We start from the raw sequence: 20,818 nt of genomic DNA on the forward strand, positions 1-20,818 counted from the left end.
TGTGTAGAAGCGTTAAAGTGAAAGCGAAAAAGCTCTAAAAAGCAGGGCCCAAGTTTGTTAATAACAAATCATGTTTGATAAGAAATACTTTTATTAAGTTTGACAACAAAAAATATGAAATTACAATTTAGGAACAGAGGTACTCCAACATCGGGTATGAAAAATGTTAATCCCCTCACCTTGCAGTCAAGTGTGTTTGCACTCAAACAGAAATACCAAATCTATTTTTCTACAAACTCGTTTTCTGGGTCACTAAACCGATGAACCTGACATACAGTAAGTAGCACCAGGAAGTCACAGGACAACACATCTAAAGAGAAACCAAACTCTAAACCTCGGACCCCAGTGACCGGTCTATAGGGGTAAGGACCACTTTGTTCCAAACACTTAAGCGACGGTTAGCATCAGAGTTCAGAGTTTGGTTTCCCTTCAACAACAGCGCTTTAGGGCTGGTCGCTGCAGGAGGCGGTTGCCTAGACGACAAGAAACAGGGTGATGGGGCAGTGGTCGCTACCCATGGCTTGGTTGCGGATCTTGCTGTCGCAGAGGCCGGGCATCAGGCCCTCGGAGAGCAGGAAGTAGTCGAGGCGCCAGCCCACGTTCTTGGAGCGCGAGTTCATCATGTAGGTCCAGAAGGAGTAGGCGTTGGCCTGCTCGGGGTAGCGGTGGCGGAAGCTGTCGGTGAAGCCGGCGGCCAGCAGCGCGGTGAAGGCCTCGCGCTCCTCCACCGTGAAGCCCGCGTTCTTCTTGTTGCCCTTGGGGTTCTTCAGGTCGATCTCCTGGTGGGCCACGTTCAGGTCGCCGCACATCACCACGGGCTTGCTCTCCTCAAGGCCGAGCAGGTACGCCTGGAGGTCCGCGTCCCAGGTCTTGCGGTACTCCAGCCGCACCAGGCCCTTGCCCGAGTTGGGGACGTAGGTGGTGACCAGGAAGAAGGCGGGGAACTCTGCGGTGATGACGCGCCCCTCCTTGTCGTGCTCCTCCTTGCCTGGGGGGCCCCCGAGGAGAAACCGTTTAGACATCTGGTCGCACACTTCGTTCTGCCTCACAGCTACGACTATTCAAACGCAATTTCCTACATAACCTCGACCAAGGTCCTGGCTCTAGGAGGCCTACAGGTAGGGGTCAGGGGTCATCTGGCTCTAGGAGGCCTAAAGGTAAGGGACAGGGGTCCCTTGCTCCAACTAGAACTACACCAAAAGAGAGGGCTGTGGGTTCCTCACCGATGCCGTAGGTGACGTTGATGGGCTCCGTCTTGCAGAGCATGGCCACGCCGCTGTAGCCGTCCTTCTCCGCGCTCAGCCAGTACTTGTGGGGGAACTCCGGCATGGAGGTGATCTCCGCCGGGAGAGACTTCTCGTTACACTTGGTCTCCTGGAGACACAAGACGTCTGGGGCCTCCTCACGCACCCACTGGGGAGGGGAGGGGGAATAAAGAGAGACCAGAGAGAACAGAGATAGTAAGTGACCAGAGAGAGACCAGAGGGACAGAGAGGGAGAGACCAGAGAGAACAGAGATAGTGAGTGAGCAGAGAGAGAGACCAGAGAGAGGTAGACAATAGAGAGAGACGAGGGGCAGAGAGAGGGAGAGAGCAGAGAGGGAGAGACGGAGACAACAGAAGGAGAGAAACCAGAGAGACCAGGGGGACAGAGAGAGAGACCAGAGGGAGAGAGAGAGAGATAAGCAGCAGACCAATGAAAAGTGTACTCCTGTTGCTACGGATACAGAAAACGATAACAGGCGACCAGAAGTCATGCGGTCCAGGCGAGGCTGCAGACTGACCTCCAGGCCCTTCTTCTTGACCCAGGCCCGCAGGCCGTCCACGTTCCAGGAGGTGATCTTCATGTTGGCCTCGCGGCCGTCGGCGGCAGCGGTCACATCGGGGTGGTCCTCGTACAGGATGGGGGGCTCCGGCTCCTTCCCCTTCTTTGCCTTCTTAGGGGTCGCTGTGGAGGGGGTCAGACCTTTACTTTATCTTGTTCGGGTAAACCCTTCAGCAGCAGGTACTTTAATGTACTTTACTAATTCAGCCCTTCAGCATGATACAGTAAAAATAGTTTAAGTAGTAGTAGTTGTATTATAGTAGTAGTAGAATTGTATAAGAATTATTGGTATAATTAAGCTTTATTATTGTTATGTGCATTATTATTAGTAGTACTATTGTTGCAGTAATAGTAGTTGTATTAGTGTTATTAGTATTATAGAAATAGTATTTTTTCTAGATCTAGTATTGTACTAGTATTAATGCAGTACTATTAGTTTATAGAAGTAGTAGTATTAAAGTAGTACCGGTTTCATTGTCCTCGTCCCCCGACGCCGGCTCGGCCGCCTCTGCCTTCTTTCCTCTCTTCATCCCGTCGGACACTCTGTGCACGGACAAACCTCTCACACACACAACTCTCACACGCACACCTGTCAAGCACACACCTGACACACACACGCCTCTCAAGCAACGCAACACACACGCGGCTGGGAGGTGCGAGGGATGAAATGAGAAGCACTTTATAAATCAACGAGAAGAACTCATCCCTGCATCGGGACCCTGAAGCTGATTGAAACGAGGACACTCAATTTAATGTTGGTTTGCTGCTGTGTTAAGACATCCTCAACGCATCGGTTGTGATGCTAGAAGACTTCAAGGTTCCGTTAAACCCCTTAACAACCAATGAGGAGTTCTGCTCCATGAGGAAGAGGAAAGAGGAGCTGCGATGGATTAAAGTAAACCCTGAACCATATCTGAGGACTTTTTACACATGGACTCATTCATTGAGGAGGCTAATGCTACCGTTAGCTCCTCATGTTGGACAAAGGGAGAGGGAATCAAAAGGGACGTGTGTGTGTGTGTGTGTGTGTGTGTGTGTGTGTGTGTGTGTGTGTGTGTAGATTAAGTCTCCCTGCAGACTCACCGCGGGTATAATGTTCATGAACTTCAGAATGCGGTGCAGATGTTTCAGTGAGAGGTTTAAAGGTTTTGAAGAGCGTAATTAAGAGTACTCACACAACAGGACGGAGAGCTTCGAAGTCTTCACCGCTCCGACACAAAGACACGAGAAGAGACTCGGGGCGCATGCGCAGTCACTAAAGGACGCTCGAATAGTGCCTGGTAAATAAATAAAAAAAGACTTATTTCAGGATAGGTTAGGATTTCTAGGATAAAATATCCCAGAAGTGGATGAAGTGATCAAGACATTGTAATTAGTCTGGTTAATTCGTTTGACGTAGTCGGCCGGTGCGATGGTTCTCATCAGGCGGATTAACGAACAGCTAATGTTGTGGGTCCTCTCAGCGTAGAGCATGCAGAGCTGAAGACGGCTAAAGAAGGGTTAATTTTTAGTTTATAGCAAATATAGTTCATTAATTAACTGTAGGTGGAGAGCGACCGTCTCCACGTATCATCAGCGGTCGGTTGAATGATTTAAAGTGCTCTGTCGCTTCATTAAACTTCACTTTATTACATAAGGTTCATGAACGGGTGTGTTTAGTTTTTCTTTTATTATTCCTCACACCAGACTCCTCGGTCTTCTCCCTCTGTATTGGTCTGCGGTCTTTGAGGAGCCATGACGGTCGTGATCGGGTTCGAGGGGAGCGCCAACAAAATCGGCATCGGAATCATCCGGGATGGGGAGGTCCTGTCGAACCCGAGGAGGACCTACATCACCCCCCCGGGCCAGGGTTGGTCACTCCCTCACCTCCTCACCCCCGGGCCAGGGCGATTCACCCCCTCCACTGCTCAACGTGTTCGCTCCGTAAACCAGGCCCCTAACCCTCCCCCCCACCTTTGACCCCCGCAGGGTTCCTGCCCAGCGAGACGGCCCGCCACCACCGCGCCGTGGTGCTCACCGTCCTGCAGGAGGCGCTGCAGCAGGCGGGCCTGACCCCCGCGGACATAGACTGTGTGGCCTACACCAAGGGTAGGGTGGAGGAGACCCTGTACACCAAGGACAGGGTGGAGGAGACACTGTACAGCAATATGTATATATCACTGTCGGTACAGTAAGGATGTTCATGGAACCAAGTGCCAAGCACTGACAATCTCTGGGTTAACTCATTCCCCGTATACAACAAAGATAGCTAGGATAAGATGCACAGTGCTCTATTTTTAAGTGCCGGGACGTACTGCATACAATAACTGCGTAAGAGCGCGGGGGGGGGGAGGCATCAACAACTTGACTGGCGAGGGGAGCGGCTCCAGGCCATCCCTCCGCTCACGTACCTGTCTCCCCCCGTCTCCCCCCCTGCCCCCCTCCAGGCCCGGGGATGGGGGCGCCCCTGCTGACGCTGGCCCTGGTGGCGCGGACGGTGGCCCAGCTGTGGGGCCGCCCCCTGGTGGGCGTCAACCACTGCATCGGCCACGTGGAGATGGGCCGGCTCATCACGCAGGCCCACAACCCCACCGTGCTCTACGTCAGCGGGGGCAACACGCAGGTGGGGAACCCCCTGTTGGCGCCCAGTGGGCCTGGGGGGAGAGGAGGGGAGATGGAGGACTCCAGAAACAAAGATGTCCTCCGCTCTTTGTTTCACACACACACACACACACACACACACACACACACACACACACACACACACACACACACGTTCCACTAGATCCTTCTAGGGGGCTTGGGGGCATTGAAGGTCTCGTGTTCCTCTGAAGGTCATCGCGTACTCGGAGCGGCGCTACCGGATCTTCGGGGAGACGATCGACATCGCGGTGGGAAACTGCCTGGACCGCTTTGCCAGGGTCATCAAGGTCAGAGGTCATCCTCCTGCACTCATGGTCTAATGATGCACGTCTATGTTGTTAAATCTAACAAATCAATTGTGTCCCAGATCTCCAACGACCCCAGTCCAGGGTACAACATAGAGCAGATGGCCAAGAGGTGAGCACCTGTCAGTCAACACACTCTACACCTGTCTGTCAACACTTTCTACACCTGTCCGTCAACACACTCTACACCTGTCCGTCAACACTTTCTACACCTGTCCGTCAACACACTCAACACCTGTCCGTCAACACACTCTACACCTGTCTCAACACACTCTACACCTGTCCGTCAACAAGCTCTACACCTGTCCGTCAACAAACTCTACACCTGTCTCAACACACTCTACACCTGTCCGTCAACACACTCTACACCTGTCCGTCTACACACTCTACACTTGTCCGTCAACACACTCTACACCTGTCCGTCAACACACTCCTCCCCTGACCACGAGCAGCCTGTGATTGGCTGGTGCACGACCGTCTGTGTGTCACCCGTCTGTGTGTCCAGGGGGAGTCGCTACGTAGAACTGCCCTACACAGTGAAGGGTATGGACGTGTCTTTCTCCGGGATCCTGTCCTTCATCGAGGTGAGCACACCTCCTGGGGTTCCTCTATAGTTCTCAGACCTTCTCTGGACTGATCAATAATGAGACACTGATCGTGTTTGGTTTAAAGTAGAAACATAAGATGTTTGCTACACCGTGACATGGAACTATATACTTAACATTAGTTTTAAGGTGTGCAAACAATGTCAACCTCTATATTCTAGATCAGTAGTACATTCATTTGTCCTAGAATATACACAATATATAGGAACGCTTTGCTGAGGCCCATCAAATAATGTAAAACCAGATTGATCAGTACATCACCATGGTTACCATGGCTCGCACGCAGACAGGAAGTCTTTATGTAAGGTCATGGGATGTTCTCGTCTCCTACAGGAAGCGGCCAATAAGATGCTGGCATCTGCTGAGTGCAGTGCAGAAGACCTCTGCTTCTCCCTGCAGGTGGGCATCAATTTTATTCGATTGACCAACATAACAAGTAGGAGTGGTCACCCAGACGCATGATGGGCCAGACCGATCCACCTACCAGCCTACCCAGTGGACCGTACCAATTGGTTGGCGGAGCTTTCCATTCTATCTATGGGCAGAACGTCCACTTGTGATGTCACTAACTGGTGCGTTAGCTAGTAAAGTCTCAGCTATACGTCTGTCTGTTGTGTGCTGAGCTGCAGTGTCTCCTGTGCCCTGTAGGAGACGCTGTTCTCCACATTCCTCTGTTGTGTGCTGAGCTGCAGCACACAACAGAACAGTGCCCTGTAGGAGACACTGTTCTCCACATTCCTCTGTTGTGTGCTGAGCTGCAGTGTCTCCTGTCCCCTGTAGGAGACGCTGTTCTCCATGCTGGTGGAGATCACGGAGCGTGCCATGGCCCACTGCGGCTCCCAGGAGGTCCTCATCGTGGGGGGAGTCGGCTGTGAGTTGAGGGGGCCACTAACTACTAACTAACTAGTGGTCGGAGAGCACCTAAAACCATAAGTGATGAAACCCTTACCTCAGATGAACACCCAAACAGTCCCTGACCATTACATCCTGTTTGATGTGCAGGTTACCTAGGCGACAGACGATAGTGGGTGTCTTAATGTGCAGGTAACCTAGGCAACAGATGATAGTAGGGTGTCTCTTAATGTGCAGGTAACCTAAGCAGCATACAATTGGATGTGTCTTGTGCAGGTTACTTAGGCAACAGAGGATGTAGGGAGTGGAATTGATGTGCAGGTAACCGAGGCAACAGGTGATGAAGGGAGTGTATGAATGCAGGTAACCTAGGCAACAGGTGATGAAGGGAGTGTATGAATGCAGGTAACCTAGGCAACAAATGAAGGGAGTGTCTTGATGTGCAGGTAACCTACGGCTACAGGAGATGATGGGTGTTATGTGTAAAGAAAGAGGAGCAAAGCTGTTTGCCACGGACGAAAGGTAAACCCCGCCTGATTGGTCGATCCTCTAGGGGATAACACTCCTAGAGTCCGATTGGTTGAGTGTTGTTACCATAAAGTTTGGGACCCAACTCACCCGAGTCCAGGCGTTAACGGTGTCGTTCCTCCAGGTTCTGCATCGATAACGGAGCCATGATCGCTCAGGCCGGCTGGGAGATGTTCCGCTCGGGTCAGGTGACGGAGCTCCACGACTCCTGGATCACCCAGAGGTACGAGGCCCCGCCCACACAAATCATCCCTCGATGTCACGATCAGACAACCATCTACAGCAGGGGTCAGCAACCTTTTCAACATGCAGTGCCAGTTTGACATTTTCTCGTTAATGAGTGTGCCTTAAGCAACAATATATAAGAAATGAAGCTGAATTATGACGCAGCGACCAAAAACATTTCCAGAAGACATACTACTATTTTCATATAGCCCACAATCATGCATCAACATTTTAAATGTTTTTTTGGTTGTTATATTTGCAACATGGTCTTACAAATTATAATTACACATGTCCCATCTTATAACACCACTTTCAGAAACTCATTCAAAAACATATTTGCCCTGTGAGAAATGTAAAAAACGAGAATATATGAGAATGTTGAAACCATCCACATCAATATCTTTAAGACCTGTACAGCTATGCAAAACCATGTGAAGGCGATGCATACAGGCCATTTGCAACAATGTTTTAAATATTTTCTTGTCTATTACTCACTTACGTTTAAAAACTATTAATTTATCCCATTTCAGAACTCTGCTTTCTGTAACTAATTTAAACATATTTGCACTGGGAGGAAATGCCCAAAACAGAATAAAGTGCAAAAAAAAAATCGGTAGTAATGGTTATGCTGCCGCATTGTGCCAGTGGTGGCACGCGTGCCTAGGGTTGCCGACCCCTGATCTACGCCTTCAATCACATTTGAGCTAAAGATTGCAACTACTTTCTAGAAATAGAATAAACTGTACTTACTGTACATCGAGAATCTAAAGCTCAACTAGGCCCAAGGGTCGTCTGCAGAGACAGAAGTACTGAGGGGCGCTTCTGTCATCTGCTGGGCAGGTACCGCACGGATGAGGTGGAGGTGACCTGGAGGGACTGAGATCACCCGGGACCCGGACTACACACCTGTCTGCAGGGAGGAGGGAGTCGCGACAACCTTCTGGAGTTCATTTAATTAACGTTTTGCCTTTTTCCTTACTGTAATAAAGTTGGTCTCCTAGTAGACTTTATATTTTCAACAGTCTGCTCGTGAATCTAGTTCCATTGGTCAGATTCAGACTCACAACCTCAAACATCAAGTTGAATCATTTTATTAAGCAATACTGTTCTACTGACATTTCTCCTCCAGTGTAAATTACATTTTGATAGAACTCATTTTTCATAAAACAAAAAAAAAAAGGAAAACAAATAATTGTCAACACACTCGACGACGCGCGAGACCTCCGGACTGGGTCAGGGGTCCCGCTCAGAGGGGTACGGGGGGGTCAGCCCCTAGCCTGTCACCAGACGGCCCCTTCTGGACAGAGATAAACGAGGAGGGGGTTGTGAACACAACGCCAGTTTTAACAAAGTGCTTGATTGACCACACGCGTTACAGGTGAGGGTACCGCAGCCCCCGTAAAAACAGACGAGACATGATTGACAGCTCCGCGCTGGGGAAGGGGGGGGGGGAGGGGCCCACAGCTCTCATTTAAAAAAACAACGAAAAAGGGCAGATTCAGGATTGATCGACAGCTCCTGCTCTGCCAGTACAGGGTCAGACTCGTCCCGGGGGGAGGGGCTTGGGGTGGGGGGCTTGGAGACAGGTGCTCGTGGGTTAAGGCAGGCGCCGGTCGCTATATAAAAACAGTCGTTTCTCAGAGCAGCTTTTCCAAAGTGTCTCAGTGTGGCTTCAGCAGCGACACGCACCCTGAGGGTCCGTCTCTGGGGGGGCCGTGGTGTGTGTGTCCGTGTGTTGTTTGTGTGTCGGGCGTTGCGTGTGTCCGTGTGTTGTGTGTCCGTGTTGCGTGTGTCCGTGTAGACGTGTGTTTGTGTATCCGTGTGCGTCTTGTGGGTGTGTTCGGACTCCCTCTGCTAGGCCGGCTGCTCCACGGTGTCTTTGTACCAGACGACCCGCTTAGAATCTGAAACCACCGAGCAGAAGAAGAGTTAGGCCACAGCCCCACAGGCCACACCTCCAACAACAACAACAACAACAAGGTTCACATCAGCATCGCGGTCCATCACTGAGGGCGTTTACCTTTCTGTCTGGAGCACATGGATCTCCACTCTGAAAGAGAAGACGAGAGCCACCGTTAGAGCTCACCTCAGCAAACGCCGTCATCGTGGTGGAACCCCTCTACACGTCACGATCACCTCGACTCTGCATGGCCTCCTCCCACACCCTACTTGCGCACTTATCGTGTGTCGTACGTCCTTGCACTTAAAAACTGTTCTTAGCATGGTGTAGCATCTTATCCTAGCTATCTTTGTTGCATACGGGGAACGGGTTTACCCAGCGATTGTTGGTGCTTGGCACTTGGTTCTATGAACGTCTTTACCGTAACGACAACGATATATTGTCATTTCTTCTGACAAATGTACTTATTGTAAGTCCCTTTGGATAAAGCATTTGCTAAACGCCCTGAATGTAGATGTCCATGGAGGTCCTCACCTCGGCTGTGGTACTCGAGGGCGTCCACCAGGTGGGGGTAGTTCAGCATCAGCCTTCTGGCCTGGTTCTGCTCCTCTGGACCGGGGCGGGCGAGGAGGACGGCGGGGACGGCGGAGGAGGTAACGGAGGGGGCAGGTTCACAGCTCTGGTCCGCTGCCAGCGGTGGGGCGGGGCCCCGCGTGGGGCCGGGGGCCTCAGGGGCCACGGGGACAACGGGGGCCTCGGGTGTATGTGCTTCGGGGGCAGGGCCAGGGGCCTCGGAGGCAGGGCCGGGGCCCTCCGGGGCGGGCCGGGCCTCGCTGATGAAGCTGAGGCCCCACTGGTTCTGCAAAAGCACGCCGATGGCGGCCGGCTCCTCGTCCGCCGCCGCCGGCCCCGCCTTCACCTTGGAGGCGTAGCTGACGGCGGGCAGCAGCTTGGCGGGACTGTCCTGCACGGGGAAGGCGGGCGGGGGCCGCAGCAGCGCCAGGCTCTCCTCCACCCAGCGCTCCTTTGGGGGCCGCTGGGGGGCCCGCTCCCCGCGGCCCGCCCCCGCACGCAGGCCCTCCCGCCGCTGGCCGCGCCCCTTCTGCAGGCCGCCGCGCCGCTCCTTCTCGCGGCGCTGGGCCAGGGCGTGGGCGTGGGCCGGGACGTAGGGCGGCTCTTGGGGCTGCGGGTCGCCCCCGCCCAGGCAGCCGCCGCCCCCACCGCCGCCGCCGCCCGACCCGGGGGACAGGCGGCGGTTGCGAATGTGAGGCTGAGAGGCGGCGGACGCCACCAGGACCGCCGGGTCGCACAGACCGTCGGAGTCACACGCTGAGTTGCTGGCGTCCCACGGACCTGAGAGAGACGCACACACATATATAGAGACACAGACACACAGACACACACACAGGTCAGCTTCAGGAACGACACAGTTTCATCCAGAGGAACGGCTGATAGATGTCGTCTCTAGCTGCTGCTGTAATTCCGAACCAGCCGGGGTTCATCCTACCGAAGTATCGGTTGATATAACCCCTAGATATACGTATACTGCGTCTATGCCGGGAGGGGAAATGGAATGCGGGGTTACCCGCAGAAAACGTATGCTTATTCTCATGCAGGCTCTCAGACTGTAGCTCGATCTAAACACAGAGTGATTAGAGTTTGTATTATTTTATACTTTTGTATAATAATAATAAAAATTTATACATGTGAAAACTTTGATTTTGACGCCGTAGTATAGGCGGCTGGGGTGTGTTGCTTAGGCGGCTGCCTTAGCTTTTAAGTGCTGTTTAAACCCTGGGTATACTGTATCTATATAACCAGCACTAATATTTAGCGTTGGATCATCCAGTTCTGCCTTGCTTTAGGAAGAAGCGGTTGTTGGTTGAAATCCAAGCATCCCAACACATCATTCTGTGTACTGGTGCCTGGGAGAATACGACAGTACTGCAGTAGCCATTGACTCATAGTGGTAAACAACCACCACTAGAACACCTTAATACTGGTACACAACCACCATTCGAATGCTATACTGGTACAACCACAATTACAGAACCATACTGGTACACAACCGCCACTATAATACTATACTGGTAACCAACCACAATTACAGAACCATACTGGTACACAACCGCCACTATAATACTATACTGGTAACCAACCACAATTACAGAGCCATACTGGTACAAAACAACCACTAAAATACTATACTGGTACACAATCATACATGTACACAACCTCCACTAGCCTATCCTAGTGATATCTAACCACAGCTAGCCTGTCATACTTATAGACAACCACCACTAGAATACTACGTCGTAAGGGTTATTTCAACTAGTTGAATGAGTCTAGTTAAACGCAAAAGGAGTTTAAAACACATTAATTCCTCTGGGTTCGCAATCATTTCGCCACCACAGGTCTACCTGTAGGCCTCCCAGATCCTTCAGGGGGGGGGCTAAGACTTGGACTCACAATCAGTCATCATCATCATAATAATAAACAAAGTAACACAGAACCATCGGCCTCGTCAGAATACAACAGATCTGAACTACTGAGAACATCTACAGACACCAGCGCCTCGTAGTCCAAACAAGACCCCGGACCCAGGGGTCCCGAGGCTAAGTCCAGGTGACCCAGACCCAAGAGAACAGGACCCTTACCCGGGACACCAGACCCTTACCCGGGACACCAGGAGCTAAGTCTAGGAGACCATGAGCAAAGTCTAGGAGACAAGGACCCGGACCAAGGACACCAGGAGATAGATCCAGGAGGCCACATGTGAACTTTGCTGCGGTGACACATTTAGAAACACAAGACAGCACGGGGGGGGGGGGGGGGGAGCTTAATGCTACATAACCAACACCAGCACACCAGTAACCGTACTAACGTCAGAAGCGGTGGCTAACAGATATAACATGTATCATATACACATAACAGCCCCCCCAGGGGTCCATGTCAGGGCGGTGAGGACCGGGGAGCGGCAGGTCTCAGGTCAGATTCGGGGAAAGTTCCGTCAGCTCCTCATTCAGAGAAGCGCAGCTTAGCCTAGCCGCTAACGGTAGCGGCGGTATTTACACAACAGATCCCGCGACAGGGCGCCCAAAACCCCGGCCCGGCCCGCCCGGAGCCCTGCGCCGTACCTGTCTTGATGTGCATGTCGTCCTCGCGCTGAACGGAACCGTCTGGAGCTTCGGTTGGCGGGGAGCGCGCGACGCCTCGCCGGAGTCTTGTGGCCACGGAACGGTAACCGGAACCGGAAGAAACACCGAGCGGGAGGGGGCGGGACAAGAAGTGGATTGACGTAATCGCTCCGGCGCGAAACTTTTGATAAAGTCTATGGGGGAGGGGAGGTTGATAATAATATCTTACATCTACTGTACTGTTTCATCAATAATATCTTATATCTAGTGTACTCTGTTTGATAATTTATCATACCTCATTTCAAGTGTACTCAAGTGCAAGGAGGGGTTTACTAAGGCCTATTGGTTAAAGTAATCTTAATTATTTTGTTTTAACAATTAAAACTGATAAAAAAGTTAAAACGCATAAACTGATGGATTATTGAATGATGATTTAATTTCTGATTTTATGATTAAATTATCCCTTCGTCAGATCACATTTTTGTCTCATGTTGTCATTTAATGTTTTTCTTGCCTCGGAGCCCGATGCTTCTGATCGGATAACCCCATATGTTAATATCGATATCACATATCTAATCTATTGCAGAGTCGGAGACACCTGGTGACATTATTTCATAAATCCACTTTTTATTGTTAGATTTGATTCCATTTGAATGAAAGACGATACAATAACATGACCCTTACACCAAGGTTCGTTCAACTGTGCCTGAAATCTCCTGAAGGAGTTAATGAAGTTATTAATGTTGACAGGTCAACCTAAAGGTGAAGTGCAGAAAAAGTGTGTCGTAATTGATCGACAGTTAATTAACCCAAGAGAGAACAGTGGTCTCTACCCCCACAGTGCGGTCATCTTCTAGATTACACTCAGATAGGATGTACCTCTTTATTCCGTCACTCCATAACTACCTCCTAAAACAGGCAATAGTCAACTCATTTAATGTAAAAACATTGTTATTTTGTACTGTAACCCAAAGGTCAAAGATAGTTTAAAAAAAAACGCTTTATTGGTCTTCATGTGGACTTGTCCAGGCGGTTCCTGGAGATCTCATGTCAGTTTAATCAGACACAGGCCGAGATTTGGAACAATGCCACCGTTAACTTAAAACTGAATCATCATTTGGTGCGTTTTAAATATTATGTCATGTGATCACAGTGAAGCTACGTGTATTAAAGCTAATGGTCATGTCGAGAAGAGCTGGAGGAATATTCATGTTAGATGTTAGGTCGAGTAAGTTCCTGGTTCATGCTGATCAATGAACAAAGCAACCACGAATCCGACTTTGGACCTTTCAATAATCTGGTATCGATCCGACCGGTCCACAGCGGGGGTCTGCGACTGGTGTCTGGTTGTTATGAAGAGGACGACCTGCAATGAAGGGCGAAGTTGGTTCGACAAACATCAGTAAACGGGGTGTAGGCGTCGAGATAGTTTAAGGCCTTTCATATCCTAACCAGGTGTAAACAGCCGTATGCAGCTGATCCACTTCCGGGACACCGACTTAAAACTCACCTCCTAGGGAACAATGAAGAGCATGAAGAGGAAAAAAAGTGCGTCGAAGGCAACGAAGAGCCACATGTCGAACCAGTACGAGTGCCGCGGGAGAAGAGCCACCGGCCCTCGGAGCGGGGCCACAGGTCCTCGGAGCGGGGCCACCGCTCCTCGGGGTTTAACCGTCTCTTCGGAGCTCATCGCAAGTGCCAACAAAGTTGCGGCTTGAGTTCCGTCTGCAGTCCGCGGGTCTGCTTCCGCGGTCTTCCGGAAGAGCATAGGTTTATACTTCAAAGTAAAAGCTCTCGCATCGACTTCCCAATAATAGATTGTTTATGTGTTCAGATTGTATTGATATCAATATGATGATAAAGAAACAGCTGGGACATACTTGATTAATGATGAATTAATACAGCAATAATGATAAGGATTAGAATCCTTATTATATCTAAAATGCTATATGAATGAGATAGTGTGGACAAGTTAGGCAATAACATAGTGTGGCGAAGCTGTTAAAGCAGGTTTCTGTACACCAGCCTTCTTTACTTTGTCAAAGTTCTAAATCAAAGTGGTGATCAGGAAAGTGGTTTTGCTGAACTCTTTCTTGTTGAATTAAACTTTCACATTTCCCAGTATAGGCCTTAAAAGGAGAATCTAGTACAAACAATTATCACAACCATGCACAGAAACACGGGTAGAAGTTTGCTGACACCAAATACCATTTATTGGGGCTTTACAAAGACTACAAAATCCTCCAGATGAGTTAAATCACTGTCTCTCCCTCTCTCTATTTACATGATATGTTACATACAAATGTACAAAGTATAAAACATTTAAAGGACAAATGTTTCACTCACCCAAAAGTGTATGCATGTATATCTATATATACATCTATAGATAGATAGATATAACTTTTTTTAATGTTTTCTCTCAAACCGTAGTACTTTAGTATCGACCAAATGGACATGGTCCAGCAGGTGTGTGGTTGGTTAAGGACATTGAAGCAGGTTTCCAGAGATGGTAGGTTTTGATTAGAAACCTCACTAGGTTGTTACCAAGGTAACCACAGCGATGGAGTGTAGGTAGTACAGTAGGCTTTAGATTGTCCTGAGGCTGTGATGGCTGCCGACGTCCTAGCACCGGAGAAAGAATCGGAGGCCAGGTTACGGTGTGTCCTTCCAGGCCTCCAACCAAACCCTGAGGCCAGGGAACCTCAGACCAAACCCTGAAGCCAGGGAACCTCAGACCAAACCCTGAAGCCAGGGAACCTCAAACCAAACCCTGAAGCCAGGCTACGGTTGGTCCTTCCAGGCCTAGAACCAAACCCTGAGGCCCGGGCACGGTGGGTCCTTCCAGGCCTCAAACCCTTGGGCACCACAGAGCTTGGCTTTTAAACAGGGAGAAGGGGAAGTGCTCGTACTAAAGACGGAGAGAAGTGTTGGACGAGAGAAAGAGAACGGGTTGGTTTACGGTGATCTAGTGGCGTCGTCGTTATACTGAGTTAAATGACAGCCGCACACTGTTCACCGCGAGTCTCCTGCATAGACAAAACAATCACATCACATATATACCCCGCCTCGTGAGGGTTTTTTGCATTTCTTTATTTTTTTTAAATCCTCTTTGTTTTTCTGAACATGATCGGTAATTTTCATCGGGGTAAACATAATGCAACATCCACAGGCCAGAGAGTATCTTTGATTCACTGTGCAAGACGGAACTATTTACACACCAACCCCCCGCCCCACCCCATGTTTAACTGTGCAAAACCCCACCCAGCGATTTAAACAGAGACACGAATCAAAATGGCTTCTGTCCCACACGCCCTTACGTAGCAGTGAGGCTCGTGTGCCCCCCCCCCTCCCCGCCCCACACACACCCACAACTGACCGCAGGAAGCTAAAACCATGCTCGGCGTCCCTCCCAGGTGAGCCCAGCTCGTCCGGGAATAACGTCAACGTAAAAAACATCTGGATATAACGCCGTTGTAAAGAAAACCTCTGGATATAACGTCAACAATAGAACACCTCCCCTCCCGCCAGGACGTGTGTTTACTGTCGGCTCTGGAGTCAGAGTGGTCACGTGTGGAAACCACACCTGACCATGGAGATAACACAGGAAGTGACATCATGAACCCCTGGCGGGAACACCCTCCACCAGACGCCCCGCACCCTGCGTCTGTCCGGAGATACAGCAGGAAGTAGTAGACTCACTTCCTCTCAAGGTAGCCAATGGGAGTTGAGGAAGCCTTTCTTAAGGCAGTGAGAAAGTGTGCCACCGCTAATGCTTAGCTTTGGTTAGCCCTCAGTGCTAACTCCTAATGCAAAGCTATGGTTAGCCCTCAGTGCTAACCCCGTGGCGTGTCACCAGAGCTGTGGGACTTTAGAAGGTTTGATTTGGAGTGAAAACAAACTTCTGGCGGCCAAACCAAACCTAATTCTGCCGCTGGGTTCATGTACACGTCCCGGTGACGCTCATGTGCACGCTCCTGTGTGAGTGTGTGCACACGTGTTGTGTATGTGTGTGTGCATGCATGTGTCTGTGTGTGTTTGTATGTATGTATGTATGTATGTATGTATGTATGTATGTATGTATGTATGTATGTATGTGTGTGTGTGTGTGTGCGTGCGTGCGTGCGTGCGTGCGTGCGTGCGTGTGCGTGTGTGTGTGTGTGTATGTATGTATGTATGTATGCATGTATGCATGTATGTATGTATGTATGTATGTATGTATGTATGTGTGTGTGTATGCGTTTGTGTGTGTATGTATGCCTGTGTGTGTACATGCATGTATGTCTGTGTATGTTTGTGTGTGTGTGCAGGTTGGGCAGTAAATCAAAGCCATGGCACGTTGTACTTCACAGTAGTGGTTTGGAGAGCATCAACACTGTACTCGTGGGCACGCGGGCAGGACAGGGCCTGGGCGCTGAACCAGCACCATGGATCTAAAGGCCTGGGAGGGGGGGTGTGTGTGTGTGTGGTCCGAGTACATAAAGGAATATTTGGGATTGTAAGAGCATGTGTGTGTGTGTGTGTGAGCATTGGTGAGTGCACGTGTATGTGTGTGATCCGTATGCGTGTGAGTGATAGTGTGTCAGTGTGTGTGATTTATTAGCACCTCTGTAAACAAATGAGGAAAACCAAGGCGTCTACTGTAAACATCAGATCCATAAGCCCCGCCCCTTCCGGCCACACCCCCTTATCTGACCCCCACCCTGGGTGTAGACGATAATACTCTTATTGATCGGTCAAAGTGCTGATCACCCCCTCAGGTCGTAAAGTCCATCCCTCGTGGAATTATAAGATTTGTGCTACCAACCTCTGAGGGACTGTGTGTGTGTGTGTGGTTGGTATTATACTATAATAAACTTTAAGGTAACTCTGAGGAGTGTGTGTGTGTGTGGTTGTCGTCATACTATAATATACTTTAAGGTAACGTCTGGGGTCATAGTAGGACTCTGTGTGTCCACGTCAGAACCCGGTCTGGCAGAATGTTCCGGAATCGGTCCGTGTTTCGGATTTGGCTCCGGGATTCAGAACTCCTCATAGCGCCGACTCCAGCGAGGAGTCCAGCTGGTCGTCATGGTGACTGGCACTGTCGCTGTCGCAGCTCTGAGTGGAGTAGTTGGCCGCCTCCTGTAGCCGTAGCAACATGCTCATCTAGAGACACACACACACACACACACACACACACACACGCACACACGCACGCGTCTTTTAGTGATCTGTCCCCAGAGCATGCTCCCTCCCTACCCACAATGCACCTCTTCTCCTGAACGTTTAGCACAGAGTCGCCTCCCTCTCCACCTCAAGGACTTTCTTATCTCTAGTATCGATGGAAACAAGTATCTATGGAAACCAGTATCTATGGAAACCAGTATCAGTAACAGGTATCACGGTAACGGTGGTCCCGGATATAGTGGCCCCAGTAACAGTGGTCATGGTAACAGTGGTCCCGGTAACCATGGTCACGGTAACAGTGTTCCCGGAGGTAGTGGTCCAGCTAACGGTTGTCGTGGTAACGGTGATCCCGGTAACAGTGTTCCCGGTGACGGCCTCCTCACCAGCGGGTCGCCCTCGGTGTCGCTCTGGGAGACGGGCTTGGAGGAGGAGGAGGGGGAGGAGCCGTCCTTGGAGCCCCCGAAGCCGTCGTAGCCCACGTCCTCCGGCCGCAGCTGCAGCAGCAGCGATTGGCTGTCGTGGGGCTGGGGGGCGGGGCTCCAAGGGTAGGTCTCGTTGGCCCACTTGGACGGGTCCTCCCAGGCCGCCCGCTTCCCGTACAGCTGGAGAGAGAGGCCAGGGGTCAAAGGTCGTCCAGCGGGTCAGAGGTCAACCAGCTTGTTGCTGTTTCATCAGTTAGGGGCGACTTAAGGAGCAGGTAGGGGTTAGACAATACATAGTGGGGTACTAAACCAGAGCATTTGGTGTCGGAGTGAACCACCCTTATGAGACCCTGTTGGGTCGGTTGACCTTCGACCTGTCACCCACCTGCAGCCCCTCTCGGACGGCCTCCAGCAGGTAGGGCACTAGGGAGTAGTTCCACAGGTCGGTGAACCACAGCCGGGATCCCGCCACATCCATGGGGCAGGACAGTAGCAGACGGGGACCTGGGGGACAAAGACCAGGTTCTGATCCGACCACAACACAACCAGACACTCATCCCTTCACCTGGACGCCCTAGGGGTCCTTAAGCCCTGAGGACCCAGACCTCTGGGGGGGGGGGGGGGGGGAGGGAGGAGGGGGAGAGGGGGGGGGAGGAGGATGGAGGAGGAGGAAGAGAGGAAGGAGGTGAGGGAGGACGAGGGGGAGGACGAGGGGGAGATGAGGTATGGAGGGAGGGGCAGGAGGAGGAGGAGATGAAAGAAAGAGGGTGGTAATAGGGAGGAGGAGGAGGAAGAGGAGAGAGAAGAAAGGGAGGGGGGGAGGAGGAGATGAGAGAAAGAGGGTGGTAATAGGGAGGAGGAGGAGGAGGAAGAGGAGAGAGAAGAAAGGGAGGGGGGGGAGAAGGAGATGAGAGAGGGGGGCTGGAAGTAGAGAGGAGGAGGAGGTGGAGGAGGAGGAGGGGAGGTACCTATGGTGATGTCGGAGGAGCTGTGGGCCTCCAGGAAGCCGTTGAGGTGCTGCCAGACCCGGGGCAGCCAGTCCACGACCTTGATGAGCTCCGTGCTCCTCGTGTTCCGGGAGATCTCCGTCTCGATCAGCTTCCGCCGCAGGAAGCGGCCCAGGAAGCCCTTCACCGGCTCAGTGTGGTTAGCACACAGCACCCACCTGAGAGGGAGAGGGGGAGGGGTTAGGGGGAGGGGGAGGGGGAGGGGGAGGAGGAGGGGGAGAGAGATGTTAAAGGAAGCCGTCCTCATCATGTTTCTCCAGTCCCGGTCGAGGAGGTCTCTCTACACAAAAAAACGCTCAGTGACAGCCAGCCTACGTCTCAACAGCGATCAAGATGGTAGAAATATAATTAATTCACATGTTATTTGAAGATCTTAATCCTACTGCCTGGGGCATCGTAAACTCTCCAATATTAATAATCAGAGACTGTTTCCTGTTGCGCAGCCGTTATAGTGCCTATTTATTCTGCTAATGTTTAAATAACAGCCCTAATCCAAACAGAGTGCCAGGATTTCTTCTGCTGCTGCTGAATCATTGTTCCATCCTCCAAAACAGCAGTGGGGCTCCAACCAAACCCATGGGAGTGAAAGGGCTCCACATTGTAAATAAGGTTGTGTGTCACACCAACATACCACACACCAGATAAATCAACCTCAGGCTTTACAAACCCATCCAACCTTCAAAGACCATCTTCTGACCATCGTCTCTGAGGAAGTATCCAGAAGACGGAGAAGATAAGAACTGACCTGAAGTTGTGGTGGAGACCCAGGTTAGGAGAGCAGGACATGCCCTGGTTCATGGTTCCGATCACATAGGGGCTGCCGGGACAGAACACACAACTTTACACACGGGCAGCAGAGGACAGAACACACCACCTTACACAGGGGACGGAACAGACCACCTTACACAGGGGACGGAACAGACCACCTTACACAGGGGACGGAACAGACCACCTTACACAGGACACAGGGGACGGAACAGACCACCTTACACAGGGGACGGAACAGACCACCTTACACAGGGGACGGAACACACAACCTGTCACACTGGTGCGCTTTTATTTTGGAGCTGCACCAATCTGATCAGATTATATTTGTTCCATTAACATGTATGTCTGTATTGATCTATTGTTTTAACCATTATTCCATTCTTTAAGAGACGAAAGGATCGAGGGGAGGGGAGAGGAGTGGAGGGGAGAGGGAGAGAGGGGAAAGGAGAGGAGAGGAGAGGAGAGGAGAGGATAGGAGAGGAGAGGAGAGAGGAAAGGAGAGGAGAGAAGGGGAGAGGAGAGGAGAGGAGAGGAGGTGAGGGGAGGAGAGAGGAGAGGAGAGAAGAGGAGAGAAGAGAAGAGAGAGGGGAGAGGGGAGGAGAGAGGAGAGGAGAGGAGAGAAGGGGAGAGGAGAGGAGAGGAGGTGAGGGGAGGAGAGAGGAGAGGAGAGGAGAGAAGAGAAGAGGGAGGGGAGAGGGGAGGAGAGAGGAGAGGAGAGGAGAGGAGAGGAGAGGAGAGGAGAGGAGAGGAGAGGAGAGGAGAGGAGAGGAGAGGAGAGGAGAGGAGAGGAGAGTAGAAGATATTTACCATTTGTGGTACTTGCAGTTGAGGAAGCCGTTGAAGATGTCGCTGAGGGAGCCGATGTGGTGCAGGTTGTCCAGGACGACCACGGTGGGGAGGTCCGAGTCCGTCTGCTCCGACGCACAGCGCTCAGCCAGCGTGGAGAGGTACTGACGGAGGTCCTGGGGGTGATGGAGGGGAGGGAGGAGGGAGGAGGGCGGAGGGGCGGACGGAGGGGGAGATCAAGAGGGAGGGTGGAGGGGAAGGGGGGAGAGGGGGAGCCGGAGGGGGAGACAGAGGGGAGGTGGAGGGGGGAAAGGAACAGAGGGGGAGAGATGAAGGGAAAGATGTAAAGAGGAAGGAGGAGAGATCAGCAGAGGGGGAGGAGAAGGAGGGAAGGAGACAGAGAGAACAAGAGGGATAGAGGAAGAGACAGAGAGAGAGAGAGAGAGAGATAAGCAGATCAGAACCATGGAGGGAACCGAAACAACAACCACTGCAACAAACCCTCCATACCGGAGTACCGGATTCCGGAGTACCAGAGTACTGGACCGGAGTACCAGAGTACTTGACCATCAGAGTATCAGAGTACTGGACCATCAGAGTATCAGAGTACTGGACCATCAGAGTATCAGAGCCCGTACCGGTTTGCGTACCTTGCTGCACTTCTGGTCCAC

General features: G+C 51.3%; 4 protein-coding genes across 11 annotated transcripts in view; 1 reads left to right on the forward strand and 3 right to left on the reverse strand.

Moving 5' to 3' along the window:
- Positions 1-73: 73 nt before the first annotated feature.
- apex1 (APEX nuclease (multifunctional DNA repair enzyme) 1) lies at positions 74-3,105 on the reverse strand. Its single transcript, XM_030354735.1, has 5 exons — positions 3,000-3,105; positions 2,291-2,470; positions 1,784-1,947; positions 1,224-1,413; positions 74-988 (listed from the first exon to the last, which is right to left on the reverse strand). Exons 2-5 carry the CDS (start codon positions 2,352-2,354, stop codon positions 474-476), a joined length of 933 nt encoding a protein of 310 aa, XP_030210595.1. The 5' UTR covers positions 2,355-2,470; positions 3,000-3,105; the 3' UTR covers positions 74-473.
- Positions 3,106-3,251: 146 nt separating this feature from the next.
- On the forward strand, positions 3,252-7,980 carry osgep (O-sialoglycoprotein endopeptidase). Its single transcript, XM_030354729.1, has 12 exons — positions 3,252-3,402; positions 3,511-3,673; positions 3,793-3,912; positions 4,251-4,426; positions 4,638-4,733; positions 4,814-4,863; positions 5,257-5,335; positions 5,690-5,755; positions 6,137-6,227; positions 6,655-6,730; positions 6,861-6,959; positions 7,802-7,980. Exons 2-12 carry the CDS (start codon positions 3,559-3,561, stop codon positions 7,839-7,841), a joined length of 1,008 nt encoding a protein of 335 aa, XP_030210589.1. The 5' UTR covers positions 3,252-3,402; positions 3,511-3,558; the 3' UTR covers positions 7,842-7,980.
- Positions 7,981-8,036: 56 nt separating this feature from the next.
- On the reverse strand, positions 8,037-12,148 carry si:ch211-214j24.10 (cuticle collagen 2). The gene is made up of 4 exons (XM_030354736.1): positions 11,999-12,148; positions 9,396-10,214; positions 8,982-9,011; positions 8,037-8,865 (listed from the first exon to the last, which is right to left on the reverse strand). Exons 1-4 carry the CDS (start codon positions 12,012-12,014, stop codon positions 8,816-8,818), a joined length of 915 nt encoding a protein of 304 aa, XP_030210596.1. The 5' UTR covers positions 12,015-12,148; the 3' UTR covers positions 8,037-8,815.
- Positions 12,149-14,184: 2,036 nt separating this feature from the next.
- Positions 14,185-20,818, reverse strand: part of nav3 (neuron navigator 3) — a 53,988-nt gene continuing 47,354 nt past the window's right edge. For 5 of the 8 annotated variants that reach the window (XM_030354675.1, XM_030354673.1, XM_030354676.1 and 2 more), the window contains 7 exons: positions 20,786-20,818; positions 20,169-20,323; positions 19,339-19,410; positions 18,555-18,751; positions 17,972-18,090; positions 17,548-17,766; positions 14,185-17,143 (listed from right to left, as the gene is read on the reverse strand). The exon at positions 20,786-20,818 is cut by the window's right edge and continues 215 nt beyond it. In XM_030354675.1, coding sequence (XP_030210535.1) covers positions 17,027-17,143; positions 17,548-17,766; positions 17,972-18,090; positions 18,555-18,751; positions 19,339-19,410; positions 20,169-20,323; positions 20,786-20,818 — 912 coding nt within the window. In that variant the 3' untranslated portion in view covers positions 14,185-17,026. The remainder of the gene's footprint in view (positions 17,144-17,547; positions 17,767-17,971; positions 18,091-18,554; positions 18,752-19,338; positions 19,411-20,168; positions 20,324-20,785) is intronic. The other 3 variants (XM_030354674.1, XM_030354679.1, XM_030354680.1) reach the window with 1 other exon arrangement.

The sequence above is a fragment of the Gadus morhua genome, chromosome 4 (assembly GCF_902167405.1).
Source record: "Gadus morhua chromosome 4, gadMor3.0, whole genome shotgun sequence".
Taxonomy (NCBI): Eukaryota; Metazoa; Chordata; class Actinopteri; order Gadiformes; family Gadidae; genus Gadus; species Gadus morhua.

Excerpts from the sequence above, each read along its gene's own strand:
- si:ch211-214j24.10 (XM_030354736.1), bottom strand. Across the intron at positions 9,012-9,395 it reads CCTCGAGTACCACAGCCGAG|AGTGGAGATCCATGTGCTCC; the intron begins GTGAGGACCTCC and ends CTTCTCTTTCAG. Across the intron at positions 8,866-8,981 it reads CATGTGCTCCAGACAGAAAG|ATTCTAAGCGGGTCGTCTGG; the intron begins GTAAACGCCCTC and ends CGGTGGTTTCAG.
- apex1 (XM_030354735.1), bottom strand. The coding sequence starts at position 2,354 with ATGAAGAGAGGAAAGAAGGCAGAGGCGGCCGAGCCGGCGTCGGGGGAC. Across the intron at positions 1,948-2,290 it reads GGACGAGGACAATGAAACCG|CGACCCCTAAGAAGGCAAAG; the intron begins GTACTACTTTAA and ends CCCCCTCCACAG. Across the intron at positions 989-1,223 it reads CAACGTCACCTACGGCATCG|GCAAGGAGGAGCACGACAAG; the intron begins GTGAGGAACCCA and ends GGGGCCCCCCAG.
- osgep (XM_030354729.1), top strand. The coding sequence starts at position 3,559 with ATGACGGTCGTGATCGGGTTCGAGGGGAGCGCCAACAAAATCGGCATC. Across the intron at positions 4,734-4,813 it reads GCTTTGCCAGGGTCATCAAG|ATCTCCAACGACCCCAGTCC; the intron begins GTCAGAGGTCAT and ends ATTGTGTCCCAG. Across the intron at positions 5,336-5,689 it reads GGATCCTGTCCTTCATCGAG|GAAGCGGCCAATAAGATGCT; the intron begins GTGAGCACACCT and ends CGTCTCCTACAG.